Source organism: Vicia villosa, linkage group LG3 (assembly GCF_029867415.1).
Source record: "Vicia villosa cultivar HV-30 ecotype Madison, WI linkage group LG3, Vvil1.0, whole genome shotgun sequence".
Taxonomy (NCBI): Eukaryota; Viridiplantae; Streptophyta; class Magnoliopsida; order Fabales; family Fabaceae; genus Vicia; species Vicia villosa.
In genome coordinates this window covers 76,512,360-76,532,912 of record NC_081182.1, presented here as the reverse complement: position 1 = coordinate 76,532,912, position 20,553 = coordinate 76,512,360, and the positions used below count along the sequence as shown (strand labels likewise).

The following is a 20,553-nucleotide window of genomic DNA, read 5'->3' as shown; positions in this document are numbered from 1 at the left end:
CTCTACATTAATTCATAATTTTAAATTGCAGTTCACAATTATAATTGCAGCTGCCATGTTGCGGATACGATATTTGCAATAGCATCCGACCGTAATTACCCTGTAATTTTAGAATTACACGTCCAGCCGTAATAGAAACTCCATTAGACAATTTCACTCACGTTTTTTTTGAAGAGTTTGTATCAAAATTCATAATTTCATAACTCCAAAACTTAATTAAAACTAAGTGATTAACAATGGTGTATTTAAAATGCATCTCAATCAAAATTCACACCACAGCGTCTGTAATGCACATTGTAACAAACGTAACGACTGCTATCGCAATATCCACAACCGCATCCGTGACCGCTTATTTAAAACACCTCCTAATCAAAATTCACGCCTCAACGATAGCAATGCACATCACATCAAATGTAAGAACCGCAAGCGCATCTGTGACCACATACTTAAAACACCTCCCAATCAAATTTTATGTCTCAACGGCAGTAATGCACATCATAGCTAGCGTAAGGACCGCAATCACATCACACGCAACTGCAACCGCATCCAAGACCATAACCGCAACCACAATTTAAAATTATAAACCGACTAAAGATTGTTAAGACCTAACGGAACTCAAACCTAAAATTTTAAAAATAACATAGGTCTCGAGCCTTCGCCAACATACCAACTTGAGATTAAACTATATACATATTTAACAATCGTTAAAGACACGTATGCATTGTCTGGTCCAAGACCAAAACGTTGAATAGTGAATGCTTTCACGCATGTCTTTGTCTTTATATTTCTTTATTATTAACAAGCACAAAAAACCAGGCTAAATCAAAACCCACATATATAGTTAAATCTCAGTCACATTCTAATAAAATTCAAAGAAAACATAAAAGTTGAATTATAATATTAACAAAAGCAATACCAAAAAAAGTGGTAAAAGACAAAGATACAGTCACTAGATTATTCATTATGGTATTATAAATGCACACGGACTCAGATCTTTCTGGTTCAGACTTCAGAAACTCTGAGGTAAAGTCTTTACATTCAGACACAGGCACAGAAAGAATCATTGAAAGAGTGTGTGAAAACATGGATGAGAGCATCATGTCAGGCTTTTGTATTAGAAGTGGAAGCTGTGTTCGTAGTGGCAGTACTACTACTACTGGCACAAAATGTGGGCGTTGGAATCCAACTAACGAACAAGTTAAGATTCTGACTGAACTTTTCAGTTCAGGACTTCGTACTCCAAGCACTGATCAGATTCAGAAAATCTCTACTCAGCTTAGTTTTTATGGCAAGATTGAGAGCAAAAATGTTTTCTATTGGTTTCAAAATCATAAGGCTAGGGAAAGACAGAAGCGCCGTCGGAAGGTTTCGTCCTCGGATGATGATGATCGTCGAGAAAATACTACGTCTAGAAATTCTTCTTCACAAAGTAAGTAATTATCTCTATAAACGCTCTTTAGTTTTGAGATTTTCGCTCACTCAACTCGCTTAAATTTTATGGTTAAATTTTTTTCTAACTATATTTTTTTTTTTGTTGTACTAGATTTTGCTCAGCTATATCAGGTTTCCGAGCCTAAGAGGGTGATTGAGACACTTGAGCTTTTTCCATTGAACTCATTTGGTGAATCAGGATCAAAGAATTTGAGGAACTATACAAATGAATGCAGGGATAATAATCATAATAATAATATGTGTTCATACACAATGAGGGAACAAATGGATCATCCACCATTAGATCTTTGTTTAAGTTTTATGTAATCTTGGAATTAATTTTTTTTTGTGGTGGTGGTGGTAATGGTGGTTGGAACTTGGAATTAAATAAAATACATTATTGAGAAAAGAAAATTAAGGTTGTGTATGTGTTCAAATTAATTTAATCTTAGTATTACCTAGTGATTATTACCTTGATTAGTTTAGTTTCAGTAATAAATATTAGACATTCTTCTCTGCATGTGGGTATACTCTGTTGGATTATCTATATTAATTTTGAATACTTGGGATTCTGACTCACACGAGAGATGTTCCCTTGAAATTAATGCATAAAGGATATATGCCATTCATTGTGAATGAGTCATGTCTTGGGTCTGCTCCACTCTTTGAATATCATGAACCATTTACACACACATAGGAATATACTAGTGTAAAATATGTACCAAAAACCATGTTGGAAGTTTTATAAATGGTTGTCATCTAGAACTAATCCAAATTATAGTTTTAATACTCTTATTCAAAACTAGTGTTGTCATCTAAACTAATACAAATTATAGCCGCTCTGATTAGCATGAGATGCGAGAGAGCTGGTCTCGTGCAAGTGCAGACTAAATATAAGATATTATACAATCGAAAAATTTCTCCTATACAATCATGATTTTAATGGTTAGCAGTTAGAACATTGTATTTCTACAATTAAAGTAAAGGACTAAATACCTTGCCATAATAAATATTAGATCTCATACTTGCACTAATCACTCTTTCAATGTTTTTTTTTTTAGTAAGCAAGTTGTATTAAAAAGAGAACTAAGGGTTCTCAACACCTGTTTACATCAAAAGAGCGGAAGAAATCCCTCACAAAAAAATCAACAAGAGATTACAAACCGATTTGACACTACGAAATAAAGAACAAAGAGATCACTCTTTCAATGTAAATTGTCTTTTTATCTAAATAATTTCTCTAAGATAATGTGTTTCATTGTATTGTTATTCTTTTTGGCTTTGTTTGAATGCACAGAATAAATTGAAATAATCTACGATGTTAAAAAAAAAATAACAATAATACTAATCTACGATGTTAAAAAAAAAAATAATAATACGACTGAGTTTACAATAATAATAATAATATTATTTTTATGAAGATGTCATGCACAATGATCACATTCCTCTAATTGAGGAGGCTAGCCTCTTATTTAACACTGAGAAACAAATAACAAGTTAAAACAATGCTTGAATTTATCATTAATGATTGGTTTGATCAACATAGTTGTTGCATTTTCTGAAGTGTGAACATTTTTAAGTAATGTTTGTCTAGATGCAAGTAGCTATCTGATCTTGTGAAACTTCATATCAATATGCTTGGTCCTGGCATGATACACCTGATTGTTTATCAATAAATGACACTCTGACTACTGAAATACAATCGAACTCCACCTTGCTCAACACTAAATTCTCTCAGCAATCATGTAAACCATAAGACTTATTTGAAAGCTTTAGTTGACGTCATGTACTCTGCTTCAGTTGTCGACATAACCACTATCGATTAAACCAATGATTTCTAACAAATAGGACTTCTACTAAAGTAAAGACATATCATGTTGCAGACCTTATATCATCCATATTACTAGCATATTATAAATTAGCATATCCTACCACTAAAGGATAACTCGTTCAATGCTAAACATGATATCATGACTCATTGTACCCTTCAAATACTTAAAAATCCACTTTAATGCTTACCAAGGACATTTGCCCGATTTGGACATAAACTTATAATTTGTGCCAAATCTAGTCAAGTGAAGATCATATCTTACATAAAAAAAATCAATAGCATTAACATAAGGAACATTTGACATAAACTCAACTTCAACATTTGTCTTTGGAAACCGATCCAATGAGAGCTTAAAAGGATTATTCAATGGAGTATTCACAACCTTCGACTTATTCATGTCAAACTTGTCTAGTACCTTTTCAACACATCTTTCTTAGAGAGCCATAATTTGCTAGCACTGTGTTATCCCTGTAAAATTCTATGCAATAATTTTCTTATCAACACCTAAGTCTTTCATGTCAATCTCCTTTTCCAACATGATTTTTTAGTTCATTTACACTGTATAAATGATCATCAACAATCAAGGTATCATCAACATACAATAATAAGAAAATAAAATAATTATCATCAAGACCCCTAACATAAACACAACATACATACTCACACCTTCTCTAGTCAATCTAAAGCACATATCAATCAAAGCGCTTGTACCATTGCTATGAAGAATTTTTTAAACCATACAAAGACCTCTCTAACTTACAAACTAGTCTTCCATGTCCAGTGTCACTGAACCTCTCTGCATATTCCATGTAAATTTGCTCATTTAGATTACCAAGAAGAAAGGTTGTCTTCACATGCATCTTCTCTAAATGCATGTCTCAGATGGCTGCCTAGGCTAACACGACCCTGATAGATGTATGACGATCAGAGATAAAATCTCATCATATTCAATCTCATTCTATTATGAGTACCCCTTTAGTATAAGACGAACCTTAAATTTTCACATTCTTTTTCGGTTACTGTTGGTTTTCTCTTGAGCACCCACTTACAACCAATGATTATTTTCCCTTTAGGAAGCTGAATAAGTTCTTGTTAAGAGTCCCATATCGGACAATATATAGCCTTAACATGTGCTTATAAATGGGGGCAATCCTCGCCCTACTAGTCGGTTTTGTAAGGTTGAGTTAGACCCAACCACATTTCTTAACAAGGTATCAGAGCCTCGTTTAAGATTCGGTGGGCCACATACTATCAGGTTTCCTCTATCGGGCACCCATCATTTATTTCCATGCTCTAGTTTTCTAGTCCTGGGCGTGAGAGGGTGTGTTAAGAGTCCCAGATCAGACAATATATAGCCTGAACATATGCTTATAAGTGGGGAAAATCCTCACTCCACTAGTCGGTTTTGTAGGGTTAAGTTAGATCAACCATATTTCAGTTCTTATGCCTAATTTTTCTTCAAGGACTCCATATCCTCCATTATTGCACTCATCCACTTATCTTTTTCTTAGCTAGATATAGCCTTTCAAAATGTGAAAGGGTCTTCAGAACTAGTAAGAAGTGCATAGGCTACAAAGTATTAATACGCATATACTTCTAGTGGCTTGGTTGAACGACATTCTCTATCATATACAAGAATATAATCATGTACTCCGCCTAAAACTCCAGGTCTATGGTCAATTTCAGTATCACATCTTGGTTCCCCTTGTAGTTAAGGAATTACATGCATATGATTCATTGGTGGAAAATCAACACCCACCATAATCACCTCTTTGCTGGAAAGTTTTCCTTCCTATGCTGACGCATCTGTTGCAACTGACTAACTCAACATTAATTACTTATAAAAAACAATATATTGGTTGATTAATATCATCTCGGTTTTAATCAGATCCCATAAATTTAATCCATTCATACCTTTTGTGTAACGATATAGACACTTTTATTCTACTTAGGATCGAGTTTGGATCGATCCTCGTTGGATATATGCACATAAGTTGGACACTCTCAAGATTAATTCTTGGGGAGGGGAGTAGGTCCTCTTGATTTAATCGAACCTCTATAATTCTCTGTATTTTCTTTTTCCCTTAAACTCTTTAATTACGCATTTTATTTCAATATTTATTTTCCCCTTCTTAAATATAGAAAAATGTTTTTCAAACTTTGATTTTTAAATCCCGAAAATTTTCAAAGTTTTCCAAACCATGTTTTTCCAAACCCCACAATTCACCCTCTCTTATGTGTGAAGTCTCAAGTCCAACATTAAGCCCCCTTCTAAAACTGAAAACTGAATTCTTGGACCATAGGATAAGGCAATCAAAGTTGAATTTAGGATGGCTATCTTGACTGAAAAGTACTGGTATGACTAGTAGCATTAGTGATACATAGAGCATACACACACATACACTTATGATTAAGCTTCAAGGTCGAGTTGTGCTAATTTTTGAAACTAGTCCTTAGAGATGATTCCTGGGATGAATGTGAGGTTGTGCTGTTAGAAAAAAGGTGATCACTTGGAAATAAGTTTCTCTATCGTTACCTGTCGCATCACTTGAGGACAGGTAATCATTCAAGTTTGGGGGTGTGATAACCCACATTTTGTGAGTTATTACATACCTTAATATGTCTTTATTAATTAGTTAATTTTCTTTTTAGTTGTTGCTTTAGTTCAGTTTAGCTATTTTTATATTAATTTTCTTGGAGCACAATAAGTGCTCCCATTTCTTGTTTTGATGTGTTTTGTGTTTGATTAAGGTTAACTATGTCGAGCTGAGGCAAGACTGCAATGGACAATATTTGGGAGCGCAAACTAAACTCATATAAAGAAGAAAAATGGAGAAGCCACCTAGGATCCTAGGACAAACATGGAAGGGTTGATGCATTTGAAGGAATCTTTGTTTTGCATTAATGGAAATTCCTTTGAATCAAGTGCATAAGACCAAATGGCGCTAGAAAACAAAAGAAGGTTCCATAGTACATCCACCACTCTGCATGTTTTGCATGGATAGTACAACGCCTCCTGCACCCTACTATGGCATCCTGTCACAAGACACCTTACCTCCCACAAATGTTTCCTTTTACTCTGTCCTGACACCTTACCCTGTAGTGTAATGTGAAGTTAATATTAAGTTGTTTTTAAGTTAAGTGATGTGTTGTTTAGTGTCTTATTTTATTATGTGACAACTTGTTTACAAATTTGCTCATTTGAATGATCAACTTAGGAAAAGATAATAGCTTGTTGTTGTGAGAAATCCAACAACAAGTGGATTCCATACTAAAAGTAGTTGAAAAGAGTATGATAGAGATATTCACTTGATTAGTTCACTTAGAGATAAGGAGCTACAACTATAAAGGATTTCAGAATACAAATAGACGTATTTTACGGTTATAAGTTTGACTTATAGATTTCTTCCCATGCCTTTTGCTACATGTTTTAATGGATGGTAAGTATGAGCGTGTAGGTGCATCTGCATCTGCTCCACAACCATTAGGGTTTTCAAGAGAGTCGTACGATAGGTATCTTATAGTAAAGTTCAAGCATCAAGTTGCTCGCCATTTATGGTTCGGTGAGGTAAGTATATGGAAATCACTTTATTTTAATATATAATTTAAATTATTTGTAGGAGAGAGGTCCGAAGAAATAACTCAAGGTTACTTTACATGGAAGTAAGCTTATAGGACGAATTCCACATTGTCTCCCACCTGCGATCGCGAAGTTGTTGAGTGGCTATGATCTATCTTCACTCCAGAGAACCAGTTTGTTGAGGATAGACCTAAAATTGGTATCAACATTTGTAGAGAGATGACACCCAAAAACATCGTCATTTCACATGCCATTTGGTAAGATGACCATTACATTGGACGAAGTTATGTTTGTTTCGCCTTTCGATCAGGGGTGAGTTCTAGGCCCCTCCACCAAGTGTCACTGAAGAAAATGTTGTTGGTCTTGCTCTAGATTTCTTATGAGTGCCATTTAAGGAGGCAGTAGTAAATGTTTGTGCTAGAAAGAGTTCTTATTATAAGTTAGAATGGATGTATGAGTTATTTACACGTCATCAACCGCTTCTAGATGAGACTATGTCGCTAGAGTCTATATGATGATGCTGGTAGATTGTACCATTTTTGTTGACAAGACTTTTACTTTTGTTGAGACACAATATCTACTACTATTAGAGAAATGGTTGGATGTAGGAGATATAGTTGGGGAAAATCTACGTTAGTCACACTCTATAGATATCTAGGAGGCGCTTCCATGTTTACATGCAAGTAGCTCGGTGGATATGCTACTCCATTACATATATTTATTTTTATTTATTATTTGTTAGTGATAATATTAATTTTGTTATAGTGCTGGATTCATGAGTATTTTCTAACTGTTGGAAAAATAGGAGAGAATTAGAATGCAACTAATGCTTGTGGACTTGCCTGGGCTAAGAGATGGGCGTATATACAAGGAGCACTAAAGGTGGATGAGTTAAGACTTGTATTGGACGAGCTGACACCAAATGATGTCATATGGGGCCCATTCAAGAATCATATAATGGAGCATCTGTTTGATGATATATGTATGTACAAGGGGTGTCTTAAGTTGTATAACATCGTTGTTCCATACCTGCCTGATAGATGTATACGCGAGTTTGGATACATGCATTATATTCCACCCCCTTTCGAATTATACAAGGCATGATGTTGACATTAAATGGATTGGTTATCATTCCGACATTGAATGAATTGTATATCTATTAGTAAATATCACTTGTGGATACAACTCTTCCACCAAACAAAAGTTCGTTATCTGCTCAGATTCCATATAAGAACATGAAAGTGAAAATGTCAACTTGGTTGACGTCATGCCAACTATTTTCAAACAGAGGTTGTCTATATTTATTTGTATTGTACATGTTGTCCATAACCAACACAATAGAAAAATGTTTAACAAGTTGGTTGAATTAGGGTAAGCCTGAAAATTTCTCTCATAATATCCGAGTCACTTCTTCTTCTACTCCAGTAAACATAACCTTCATCCTCTATCAGCTTAAACAAATATTGTATATCTATTCTAGGAACTCTTATCTCTTTTTGTAACTTGCTCTTATATTTATATATTTGTGTGATCCGAGTGACATTCTTCGAATCTCACTCCTGAAAGGACAACAATATGTGTATGGGTGGAAGATGACACTTTGTCAAATGAACAACATGTTGTTGGTCATCTGCGTTTATCCGGCCAACAAACAAATGACCTTTTAATCTATCTGGTAAACCATGGCTATTAAGTCCACATTTTACATTAATCTTTCATTCAGAACCATCTTTCGACGATGTTGACGTTATTATGAATGGACATCTGTATTTTTTAGTGGCACTTTGTGTTCCACTATCTTGTTCCTTTTATTTTCCACCTTTATCACAACCAATTTTTTTTGCTTCTTCATCTCTTACTTGTTTTGGTATCTGAACAAGTGATGATAACAATTACTTTATTCCTAATTACAGTCTCTTTAATCTACAGTATCATATATTCTTGTGTATCAAATCTTTGTGTAGTTAATAATGTATCAAAGGTATCTACACACATTTGATTTTTATCGCATATTTGCAAAGGAATTTCCATATCTACATCCTAAAAAAAAGTTAAAGAGGTTAAAAAAACTATCAGATTATTAAGTTATTCGGTCCACAAAATAGAATTCCCTATATAAAATCATACCGAGTTATCTCGTACACAAGAAAAATAAAAATATAAACTGGAGAACACACTAACAAATTCTTCGAGAAAACAAAAGCCAACCAAAAAACATTACTTCAAATTATTCGGTAAAGAAAAAAATGTACCAGATGACATATCTAAGAGTTTCTCATAAACAAATGTGGGGGGTGCAAAATCCACAAAATTTCAAAAAACTTGAATGAATAATAAAAATTAAAATAGTAAATTACAAGACAAAATATGAATATTTTCAAAATGTAGGGGTTGGGGATAAAAGTAGAGGGTGTGGGGTAAAATTTTATCTTTAAAGAATTTGATTTGAATAATTGGCCACTGGCCCAATTCAATTTGAAGACTAATTGGGCCATTAGATAAAAGAAAAAGTCCAGTACAGATCTGGTATTCGTGTCCAACACGAAAAGAATTGAAAAGAAAAATAGAAGTAAAAAGAGGGTATAGTGACCGGTGAAGCAGAGGGAAAATTGAAGAGAAAGAAAACAGTTGATTCCGAGAACCAAGAGTGAAATCCAAGCTTCAAATTTACCATGGATGTGATCAAAACGCAGCAAATCTCATCTCGATCGATCGAGAAGGTGGTGGTTCATCCATTGGTTTTGCTCAGCATCGTCGACAACTACAACAGAGTCGCCAAGGACACACGCAAGCGCGTCGTCGGCGTCTTGCTAGGTTCCACTTTTAAAGGCACCGTCGACGTTTCCAACAGCTACGCTGGTTCGGATCTTTTCTCTTTTCCAACTCCACTTTACCTTTATTTTTTTTATTAGTTACTGATTTCACTCAATGTCAATACTTTGTTGTGACAATTGGTGCCCTAATTTTAGCAAGATGAAGTATAGTTTATGTTCATTTGAATTCAACTGATCTATTCGAAGAGTTCTTGTAACTTTCTTAAGATTTGCTATATTTGAATCCAGACCTGATTTGTGGCTTAGGAGTAGTGTATGTGTAAGACTAACCTTCTGTTTTGGTTCACCTGTTACCTATTCTATGTAATGCACATAGTTATTTACAATTCTATGAGGCGTGATTTAGCAATGAGATGACTCAAAGCATTAGATGACTTGTTCTTGAAAATTTGAACCTTAATTTTCTTTATAGTATAGGCCATGTAGTTCTATGTGATGAGTGAATGGTTGTGTTATGCCATGGACGGCCAACATAAAAATTAGTAGAGTCTTTGGCTGTTTGGTGTGATAGTTGAAGGAATGTGTTTGGTAGGCTACGTAGTAAACAACCAACTTAAAACTTAATCAAATTTGTATGGCATTTCTGTGTGATAGTTGAATCTCTATCACAGTTCTTCTGATGGTAGAAGATTTTTGTAGCTTTTTCATTGTCTTATTTATAATTTCAAAGAATTCTTGATGACTTCTGACCGACCGCACTCGTGAGCAGTGTAGTCAAGATCGAGTGCTTGATTGTATGGTCTTACATGCTAAGGACGCCTGAGAGTGCTACAATTAGAGAAAGATCGTTTTCAACATCGGCATTTTCAAGATCGAGCTTTTTGAAGCAAGATCGTGAAAAAATGCGTTGGGTCTTTTTTTCGGGCTTGTTTTAAGACTTTCATGTTTTCCCTTTCGGTAGGATCTTATGTACCGTGCTAATGATCCGAGTCTTATGATCTTTTACAAGTTGACTGATCCTACTTAAGATCTCGTGCTTGACTACATTGCTCGTGAAAGTCGTGACTTATTAAATTGCCATGTATGTTATAGAGTATGTATAAAGGGATAATGAAGTTTTTCGTGACACTAGTTGCTCTGTTGGTCTGTTTATTGAGTTGGATACCCAATTGAAGGTGTACGATAAGTATTTGTTATTATAACTTTAGTTTAGATGATTCTATCCTCTATGTATGGTTTAGAAATATAATCAGCTAACTGAGTATGTTAATTGTACATCTCTTGCTAATTGGTTATCTAATCAACAGTGCCCTTTGAAGAAGATGACAAGGATCCTAGCATTTGGTTTCTCGACCACAATTACCACGAAGCAATGTTTTCCATGTTTAAGAGAATAAATGGTATGTGTCGTTATATTTTTCAATTGCTAGTATCATTCTCTCCACTGAACATCTGATCTAAACAAACTCTGTTTACAGCAAAGGAGCACGTCGTGGGGTGGTATAGCACCGGTCCAAAATTGCGTGAAAATGACCTCGACATTCATGGGTTATTTAATGAGTATGTCTAATGAACTGAAATCCCATTTATAGTGATGTTTCAATACTGTGCTTTTACTGTGTTTGCTGTTATCTTATTTTCCTCTTTATTGGCATTATTGTCTTCATCATCTGTGCTCTGTATCCCATATCAATGTTTATCCAAATTGATCATGCTTAAAACTGTTGCAGCTATGTTCCAAATCCAGTGTTGGTTATAATTGATGTTGAACCTAAGGAGTTAGGAATTCCTACAAAAGCATACTATGCTGTTGAGGAAGTTAAAGAGGTAGAGTTTAAGTCCTTTGTATCTATGATAAAAATATCAAACTTCAATTTTCATCGATATTATTGCAAACATGGTTTATCTGTATATAAGATGGTGGGGAGAAGAACTAATATTTGTTTGAAGCTTAATCGCTAGACACGGGAACTGATAGATGATTTATTCTGAATGCAGAATGCTACCCAGAAAAGCCAAAAGGTCTTTGTGCATGTGCAATCAGAGATAGCTGCTCACGAGGTTGAGGAAATAGGTATAGCATTTAATGTAAAACTGATATGGTTCAGTTTTGTTTTTCTTTTTCTTTAGGCTTTTGAATTTATCCATTTAGATACTGAATATTTTCTTTTATGAATTCTTCTTATCCTTGTGCAGGAGTGGAACACTTGCTTAGGGATGTAAAAGATACAACCATCAGCACTCTTGCAACCGAGGTTTTTTTTCCTTAAACAAATTGTTGTATTTTAATTTCTTTTTCTTTCTTTCCTTTTTCACGATGCTATCTATTTTTATAAGGTTTTTCCCTGTAATGTTTGTGGTTCATTTTAGTGGGAAAAAAATGAATGCATAGTGCTTATACCGTAGTTTTTTTTTTTACATAGGTGAGTGGGAAACTCACAGCCTTGAAAGGTTTGGATGCAAGGCTTAAAGAGATAAGGAGTTACCTTGATCTTGTTATTGATGAAAAGCTTCCCTTAAACCATGAGATCCTATACCATCTACAGGTTTGTTTCTTGCATATTGAATACTGATCCCTTGGCTTTGTTATCAAATTGTTTGTGAATGCGGAGAAATGTTCATTGTTGCTTTGGCTCCAGTATTGCTGTTTCACCATCTAATTTCTTGTTGCAATTTGTTAGGACGTGTTCAACCTGCTACCAAATCTGAACGTATCCGATCTTATCAAGGCTTTTGCAGGTTAAGATTTATGATTTATTTGTATGAATATGCTATTTTTTCTGAATATCTCTTCTAAATTGTTGTTCCTTCTCCTACATGTGTAGTGAAAACCAATGATATGATGCTGGTAATATACCTATCATCTCTCATTAGAAGTGTAATTGCACTCCACAACTTGATTAACAACAAGGTGAAATTCACTATCCTGAATTTTGGGCGAAGTATTATTCATCTTTTCTTATTTTGGCTCTGTATGTAGGATTCATTAATACTATGTTTTATGACTTAATATTTGAAATATAATTTCAGATGCTCAACAAAGAACATGAAAGAGCAGAAGACTCAAAATCTGTACCGGTTCCAAGTGCAGCTGCATAAGGTTTGAGGGTTGTAATGGTTTGAGCTCTAAAAGCACCATGATTGATTCCATGGACCGAGATTCTTACAACTTAATTGCTTTTGTCGGTCTTAAGCATTTCTGATAGGGTAGAGAAATACATGTAACATGCTGGCATAACGATCCTTTTGCATTATTTATCTATTTCACTCTCCTATCCTATGATCATATCCTTAGTTTAGTATCTTTGTTAACATCTATTGAATAACTTTGTTGAAAATTGATCATGATATCAGGAATCAAATGTATCCTTAATTTTTTATTATTATTTATCACCTGCCCATCAAGTAACAGATTTAGATTAGTTAAAGCACGTGCAGTGTTGTGAGTTGCAGCTCGAGAAAGACACATCCTTGCAATGTAAATTACCAATGAGGCCATCGGTTGAACAACCACTACTGTTTTTTTTTTACTGAAACGTTTACTGAATTTTAAGTATATTTTTCTGATGAGAAAACAAAAGGAGAACATTTTAATTAGTACTCCACTCTCAAAGCTCTATTTTTGACAACATTACAACAAAATAAGAATTTGACTAATGTTATTCACACCACGGAGGATTGCAATTCACTGCCGTCATGAGATGATGCAGTCATACTGTCATGGCTTTACGATCGTTAGATTAAAATTAGACAGTGTATATTTTAAATTCAAAAGTTTATATTAGTTGCAAAATTACGTCTTAATTAAATTTGGATTGCTTGATTGAAATCCAATGGTCATCATTGTTGTGACTGCGCGACAGCGGCATATTGTTGTTGACGGTAGGCAATCCGATTTTCCCTATTTTCGTGTTCTTTTTTTAAAAAGAAAAATTTACCCTTCACATTGACTTCCTCTCCCTTTTTTCCGATAACAAGAGAAAAAAGGGTGGGACACAACCCCCCAACCTCCAACCAAAACTAATCAACAAAAAAACTAGCCTAGGATTAATACACCAATTCTCCCACAAACCACTAAAAGCCCTTTGACAAAACAAGACTGTTAAAAATAACATCATTCCTACACTTCCACACCACCCAACAAAAGATCAAACCAAAAAACCACCCCACATCCAAAAGGAAAAGCCACTTTGAAAGAAACATCCAACCAAAGAAGGTGAGATCCAAAAGAGAAACACTCGGTAAAACATTAACTATCCGAAGCCAAGCAAACAATTGGATCCACCACGATTTAGTAACCCCACAAGCAAGAAAGATATGATCTAAATCCTCATCAACTTCTAAACAAAAAGGACCAAGCACCATGTTGGAATTGCTTAAAATGCCATGCTTTGATAATTCCAACTTCGTGAGAAGCCTATTACAAATCAACCTCCACCCGAAAAGATGAATCCTACTAGGAACTTTTGCCTTCCATAAGCGGGAGAAGGCCAAAGCTCTAATGGGATTCACAACGGGCACCGAAGGCAAGCTCAAAATTAAAGAATCATAAGCATTACTTACCGAAAAACCGGAAGCATTCCTCCACCAAATAAACCGATCAATATCCTCTCTCCAAGGACACACCAAATGAAGAAGCAACAATAAATAGGAGAGTTGAGACGCGGCTGCCCGAGAGAGAGTAATACCTACGAAAAAAGGATTCCACGACCACAAATCGCCAATCCAAACACTTAGCTCCGCCACTTTGCAATGAGGATTATCAACAAAAAGAAACAAATCCGAAAAGAGATTGCAAAACGAAATGTTTCCCAACCAACAATCATGCCAAAACTAAAAAAAAAGACATGTCCCAAGCTTGCAAGAAATTGATGACTTGAACCAATTTAATGAGTTACTCGCAGAATCCACACCAAAGACACAAAGATCCCTCCACCAAAGAGAAACCTTACTCCTCGAAGAAAAGGAAGGCTCTCTAACCATCGCTCTTTTAATATCTTCGTACCTACAAGAAAGAAATTTAGTCCATAAAGAATTTTCACCATTCAAGATCCGCCACTTCCACTTGCTCAAAAGAGCCAAATTAAACCTCCCACAATATTTTACCCCAAGACCCCTTTCATCCTTTAAGTGACACACCTTGTCCCAACCAATCCTATTAATCTTTTTCTTCTCCTCAATACTACCCCATAGAAACACACGTTGAATAGAGATAATGTCCTTAATAATTGAAACCGGAGCCTTATAAAAAGAAAACATGAAAATCGAGATACTTGACAAAATAGAATTCAAAAGCACCACTCTCCCTCCAATTGAAAGATGTTTGTGATGTCACCCTCCAAGTCTTCTTTTTAATTTAGAAATAATCGATCTCTAAGCCGCACACCTCCTCGGATTGATCCCCACCAGAATACCAAGAAAAACAAACGACGGGGAACCAATATCACAACAAAGAAAGGAAGATGCCATTTGGATAAAAGCCGGATCAAGATTAACCCCAAAAAGCCTACTCTTAGATAAGTTAACTTTTAAACCGGAAGCAAGTTCAAACCCTCCCAAAGATTATCCCACAAATCCTCTCCAATAAGGACGGTGTCATCCGCAAATTGGAGAATCTCTAACTTAGAATGAGAATCCAACGGAAAACCCCTAAACTCCCCCAAACAAGTTGCAGTATTCACCATCCCCGTAAGCCCTTCCACCACTAATAAAAAAAAGGAAAGGAGAAAGTGGATCCCCTAACCTTACCCCCCTCAACACCATAAAATCCCTCGTAGGACTACCATTCACAAGAATAGACATAGAGCTATTAAACACAAGAGCTTCAATCCATCTCCTCCACCGATCGCCAAACCCCATTCTCCGAAGCAAGAACCTAAGAAATCCCAAGATACACAATCATAAGCTTTTTCAAAGTCCACCTTGACCATCATGCAACTCTTCTTAAATCTCTTCGAATAGTACAACAACTCATTCAAAACGAGAACCCCATCCAACATATTTCTATTTGGAATGAAAGCGAATTGACTTTTAGAAACAATTTTATTAACCACCAACTTCAATCTCGAACCCAACAACTTCGCCAAAATCCTATACATAAAACAAGGCATATCGGCCTATAATCATCCAACGAGGTAGGATTATCAATCTTAGGGATCAACGACAAGAAAGAAGCTGTTACCGCTTTGGGAAGAACGATAAAAGTGTGAAACTCGTTAATAAACTCCATGACCTCATTCTTCAAAAAAGGCCAACAAACCTTGTAAAAACCCATAGTGAACCCATCCGGACCCGGACTTTTGTCCCCATCACAATTCCAAATGACCTCTCTAACCTCCTCCTCCTCCTCCGAAAAAGGAAGCTCTAAAGATAACAATTCCTCCTCTGATAAAGAACCGAAATCTATACCATTCAACCGCGACCTCTTGTGCATAGATTCCGAAAACCTCTTCTCAAAATAAACCTTAACCTCCTTTTTAATTTCACCCACTTTATCAATCCAAACCCTAGAAGTCTTCACACCCAAAATAGAATTCCTCTTATTCCGAATTTTGATCATTTTGTGGAAAAATTTTGAATTTGAATCCCCCTCCTCAAGCCACAATGTTCTTGCTTTTTGACGAATAACACCGTCCTTCAACCGCACCGTTTCCCACACCTTAGAGGAGGCCACGAACCGCTTCCTAGCTAAATCCACCATACTCAAAGCATTATCCTCTGTCGCTAACATATCAAGAGCATTCAAAGTATTGATCGCACTATCCACCTCCAAATTGAGAAAACCAAACACCTCAATATTCCACTTCCTTAAAACACTTCTAAACAACTTCAATTTTTCCTTAAAAGAAAAAAACGCTTTCCCTTGAACCGTGATCTCTTTCCATTTAGATTCCGCAAAAGAAAAGAATTCCTCATGTTTAGTCCAAAAAGAAAAGAATTTAAAGGGTTTTGGCCCCTAATCCATCCCATCCACTTTAAGCCAAATGGGACAATGATCCGATAGATCTCTAGAACCCACCACTTGACCCCTCCACTTTCCAAGCCTCATTAAACCATTCGAAAGCAAGAATCAATCCAACGGGCTCATCGAACTACCATCCGCACTAAACCAAGTAAATTTCTTCCCTATAATCGAAGGATCCACCAACTTCATCCCCTCAATAAACATGTTAAAACCTTCCACCTCCTGCTTGTTAACCACCCCCTACAACTCTTAGGCTTAGAATCAGAACGAATAGCATTAAAGTCACCACCCAACAACCACTCCCCAACCGACAATCTCGATTTACACCCCTCTAAAGCATTCCACAGAGCCCTCTTCTTCACGAGTAAACACGAAGAATAAATATTGACAACATACACTAATCTATTTTTCCATAACACGCCCACTCCAATAAAACCCTCCCCCTAAAAACTATAGAAAAGAGAGAAAGAACCTTTTTTCCACATAGTAATGAGACCTCCCGAATTGCCAGCTGAAGCTTTGAATGACCATTCAACATCTGTTCCTCCCCATAATTCAAAAATCGATCTGTCTGTAACCTGCTGAAGTTTAGATTCCTGCAACAAACAAAATTAAAAACCTTCCTTACGAATCAAAGAACTAAGCAACTTTCTTTTTAAAGAGCTTCCCACCCCATGAATATTATAGGAAACAATATTCCATGAACACCATATGATCCAATGCAACTCTGTCACGTACCTCCATTGAAAGAATAGCCTCTACCATAAGCTTTTTCGACCCACCAAAATCTGCCCCAAAAGACACAGCTTTCTCCCAAAGCTTAAATGCCACACCCTCCCTTTCCTTATCACGGAAACGAATATTGCCCCTAGCCACATTCACATCTGGAATATCACCACAAACGGATTCAGAGGAATTTACCGAACCACCATCATCCTTCCTCAAAACCGCAACCCCTAGGTCCGATTCAGCCACCCAATCCTTATTCAACAAACCAGCGTCCCCACTCCTTACTCCATCCAAAGCAGTCCTTTTCCCACGCCCAACAGGTTTTCTCGGAGGAAGAAAAGAATTACGTGTAACAGTAGGAAATGGAGAAAAACCCCTACCAGAAAGAGAATCTGAATCGGCTAAAGAATCATCACAGAAAGACGAAAAAGAAACATTCTTAGTCCCCACCTGATGTCGTTCATTAGAAGAGCGAGAGAAATTTGAAGAAAAACCATCTTTAGGTACCGTCACAGTATCACCTATGGAAGGAGAAAGACCTGAAATATTGTTGGATCTTTGACACGCGTCCTGAACTAAACCTTCCACCTGGGCTTTAGAAACTGCCTTAGAACCAACTTGTCCTAGGCCCAATAACGCATTGTCAAACCACCCCGATTATGAAGAAGAAATTAACCTAGTGGGCCCCAGTTCCAAAACATCCTCGGGTAACAAAGGCTAAGAAACATTAAGAGCCAGCAAAGCATGGGGCCCCACCACCTGGGAATTCCCACAACCTAGGACCTCTGAACACAGCTTCCCATGATAAATCGTCCCTTCCTCTCCCTTGACACCTATTCCTTACCGCCTTCATCACAACTTTCTCCTTCTCCCCCACTTCTATTGCTTGGATCTAATAGGTTATAGATAAGGAAATTTCTTTTTCCATCTTTATGGTATGACACACACCTTTAAAAACTCAAAATTGTCCTCTGGAATTTTGGGAAATGTATATTTGAACGCACTATGAATCGTTTTTGCCAAAATTTTGTTTGGAGATGCATCTGTGAACATTTATGGGGTGTATTTGGAGATGCATCTCCAAAAACACCCATGAACCCATTTTCCAAGCGTTTTTTTATTGGGACTTAGCATTTAATCATTTATTAAACTTTTCGAAGATGCATCTACGAAAATGTCAAGCGGAAAATTAAATATATCACCACCTTGCATGATCAACTCTCACATACTTCTAATTTCCTCCATAACCCAAAATCCTTTAAAAAAAATTCATTCTAAATCAACTTTAAGACTCCAAATCATGATTCTTGTGTTTTATCACATCAGAGGGAGCAAAAGAAGTTGCAATTTAAAGTAAAGTTCATTCATTGCATACGTCATTGGTTGCATTAATCTCATTCTTAGTTGAAAAAATAAATGTTGAGTTACAGAGATGCATGTCCAAATTTACATGTTATATGTTTCAGAGATGCATATCTGACTTTGCCTATTACTGTAACTTTTTTAACCGTTTTTTGTTTTGGTTTGAATTAGATATGGTGCACTCGGATATGTTTCTCAATGTTGTTGTAAGTACTGATGTAAAACCTAATGAAGTGAAGGATGATATTAAATCAGTTAAAGTGAACAATGATGTTGGACCGGTTGATGTCGAGATAGATGTTGGTCAACAGTTTACAAATGAAAAACTATTTATTGCTCGATAACATATGCTTGAATGGGTCCGCATAGTGGTAGGCAAATTGGGGTTGACATTGTAATCAAAAGATCTGATAATGGTTCTAACCAAAGGCAAGTGTTTGTAACCATGAGATGCGAGATAAGTGGCACGTACGTTCCACCGATTCAGAAGTTAAAACGTGATGACACCAGATCAAGAAAATGTGAGTGTTTATCTTCTTCTGAATCTTCTTCAGACTCTTCGTCTTCTTCATCTTGAAAGGCTTTTTTCTTTTCAGAATTTCCCATAGACTTCAGAATTCAAGCTCTATCTTATGACTTCTCAAATAACTAACAAGTTCTTCAAGAGTGGTGTTGTTCAGATCCTTTGAGAGTTTTAGCGCAGTTAGCATAGGTCTTCATATCTTATGTAGACTTATGATAATCTTCTTAACATGATCTACAGTGGGGTATCCTTTGCTCAGACCCTCTAGTCCTGCAACAAGAGCTTGAAACCTTGAGAACATGTTCTCAAAAGTTTCATCATCCTCCAATTTGAAGGCTTCATACTTTTGTATCAAGGCAATCACCTTCGTTTCTTTCACTTGAGTGTTACATTCCTGAGTCATTCTAAATGAGTCACATATCGTCTTGGTTGTATCTCTGTTAGTAATCTTTTCATACTCACTGTATTAAATAGCATTCAACATAATGGTTCTATCCTTGTGATGATTTTTATAATCTTTCTTTTGTTGATCAATCATAATTCTTATTTCTATGTTGTTACCACTAGCATCAACAAGATGTTTTTAGCCATTAGCTACCATATCCCATATATCTACTTCATGACCAAGAAAGAAACTTTCTATTATATATTTCCAATAGTCAAACTTTTCTCCATCAAAAGCTGGAGATTTAGCACTATAATGATCTCTTTCATTAACAGCAGGTAGTGGAGGAACATTTGCTGGCATTGTGTTTCAAAAAAATGTATGGATCTTTATCTGACACGGTGAAGTGTTTGATAACAATCAATACCATAACCGGAGCTTTGATTCCAATTGAAGGTAAAAGAAACACAAGAAAGGAGGGGTTTGAATTAGGTTTCAAGATTTAAAAACTATTTCTCAACCAATACAAAAAGAAGAAGAACAAGGAATTAGAATGATGAACACAATATTTTTATCCTAGTTCACTGTTAACAAAGCTACTTATGTTCACCCGCCAAGGTGATTTTGCCTTCTCAACAGGGACTTAATCCACTATAATCAAACTCATTACAAACCACAAAGACTACCCGTCAATGTCTTCTTGAGAAATTCTGACTATACCCTATTCTCCGAAGGAACAAGATCAACTTTTAAGTTGAAATACAAAGATAGCACAACAGTGTTTGAGTAAGTTTATGAATGATAACACTGAAACGCATTGCATATTTGACTCGATTTGCACATGTTTTATCGTTGTTTTGTCTTTATTTCTATTGTTGTGCCAGTGGTTTGTACGCTTTTTCAGGTATTTGACCATATGAGAGGCTTGCGTGAAGAAATGAAGCAAAATGGATGGAAAACAGAGAAAATAGAGG

General features: G+C 35.9%; 2 protein-coding genes across 2 annotated transcripts; both read left to right on the top strand.

Annotated features, from left to right (window-relative positions):
* The first annotated feature begins 1,013 nt into the window (after positions 1–1,013).
* LOC131656123 (WUSCHEL-related homeobox 7-like) lies at positions 1,014–1,855 on the top strand. The gene is made up of 2 exons (XM_058925887.1): positions 1,014–1,429; positions 1,544–1,855. Exons 1-2 carry the CDS (start codon positions 1,084–1,086, stop codon positions 1,756–1,758), a joined length of 561 nt encoding a protein of 186 aa, XP_058781870.1. The 5' UTR covers positions 1,014–1,083; the 3' UTR covers positions 1,759–1,855.
* Positions 1,856–9,403: 7,548 nt separating this feature from the next.
* LOC131661935 (26S proteasome non-ATPase regulatory subunit 7 homolog A-like) lies at positions 9,404–13,002 on the top strand. The gene is made up of 10 exons (XM_058931596.1): positions 9,404–9,701; positions 10,924–11,016; positions 11,095–11,176; positions 11,347–11,443; positions 11,615–11,690; positions 11,813–11,871; positions 12,040–12,162; positions 12,298–12,355; positions 12,442–12,527; positions 12,647–13,002. Exons 1-10 carry the CDS (start codon positions 9,515–9,517, stop codon positions 12,713–12,715), a joined length of 930 nt encoding a protein of 309 aa, XP_058787579.1. The 5' UTR covers positions 9,404–9,514; the 3' UTR covers positions 12,716–13,002.
* Positions 13,003–20,553: the final 7,551 nt, after the last annotated feature.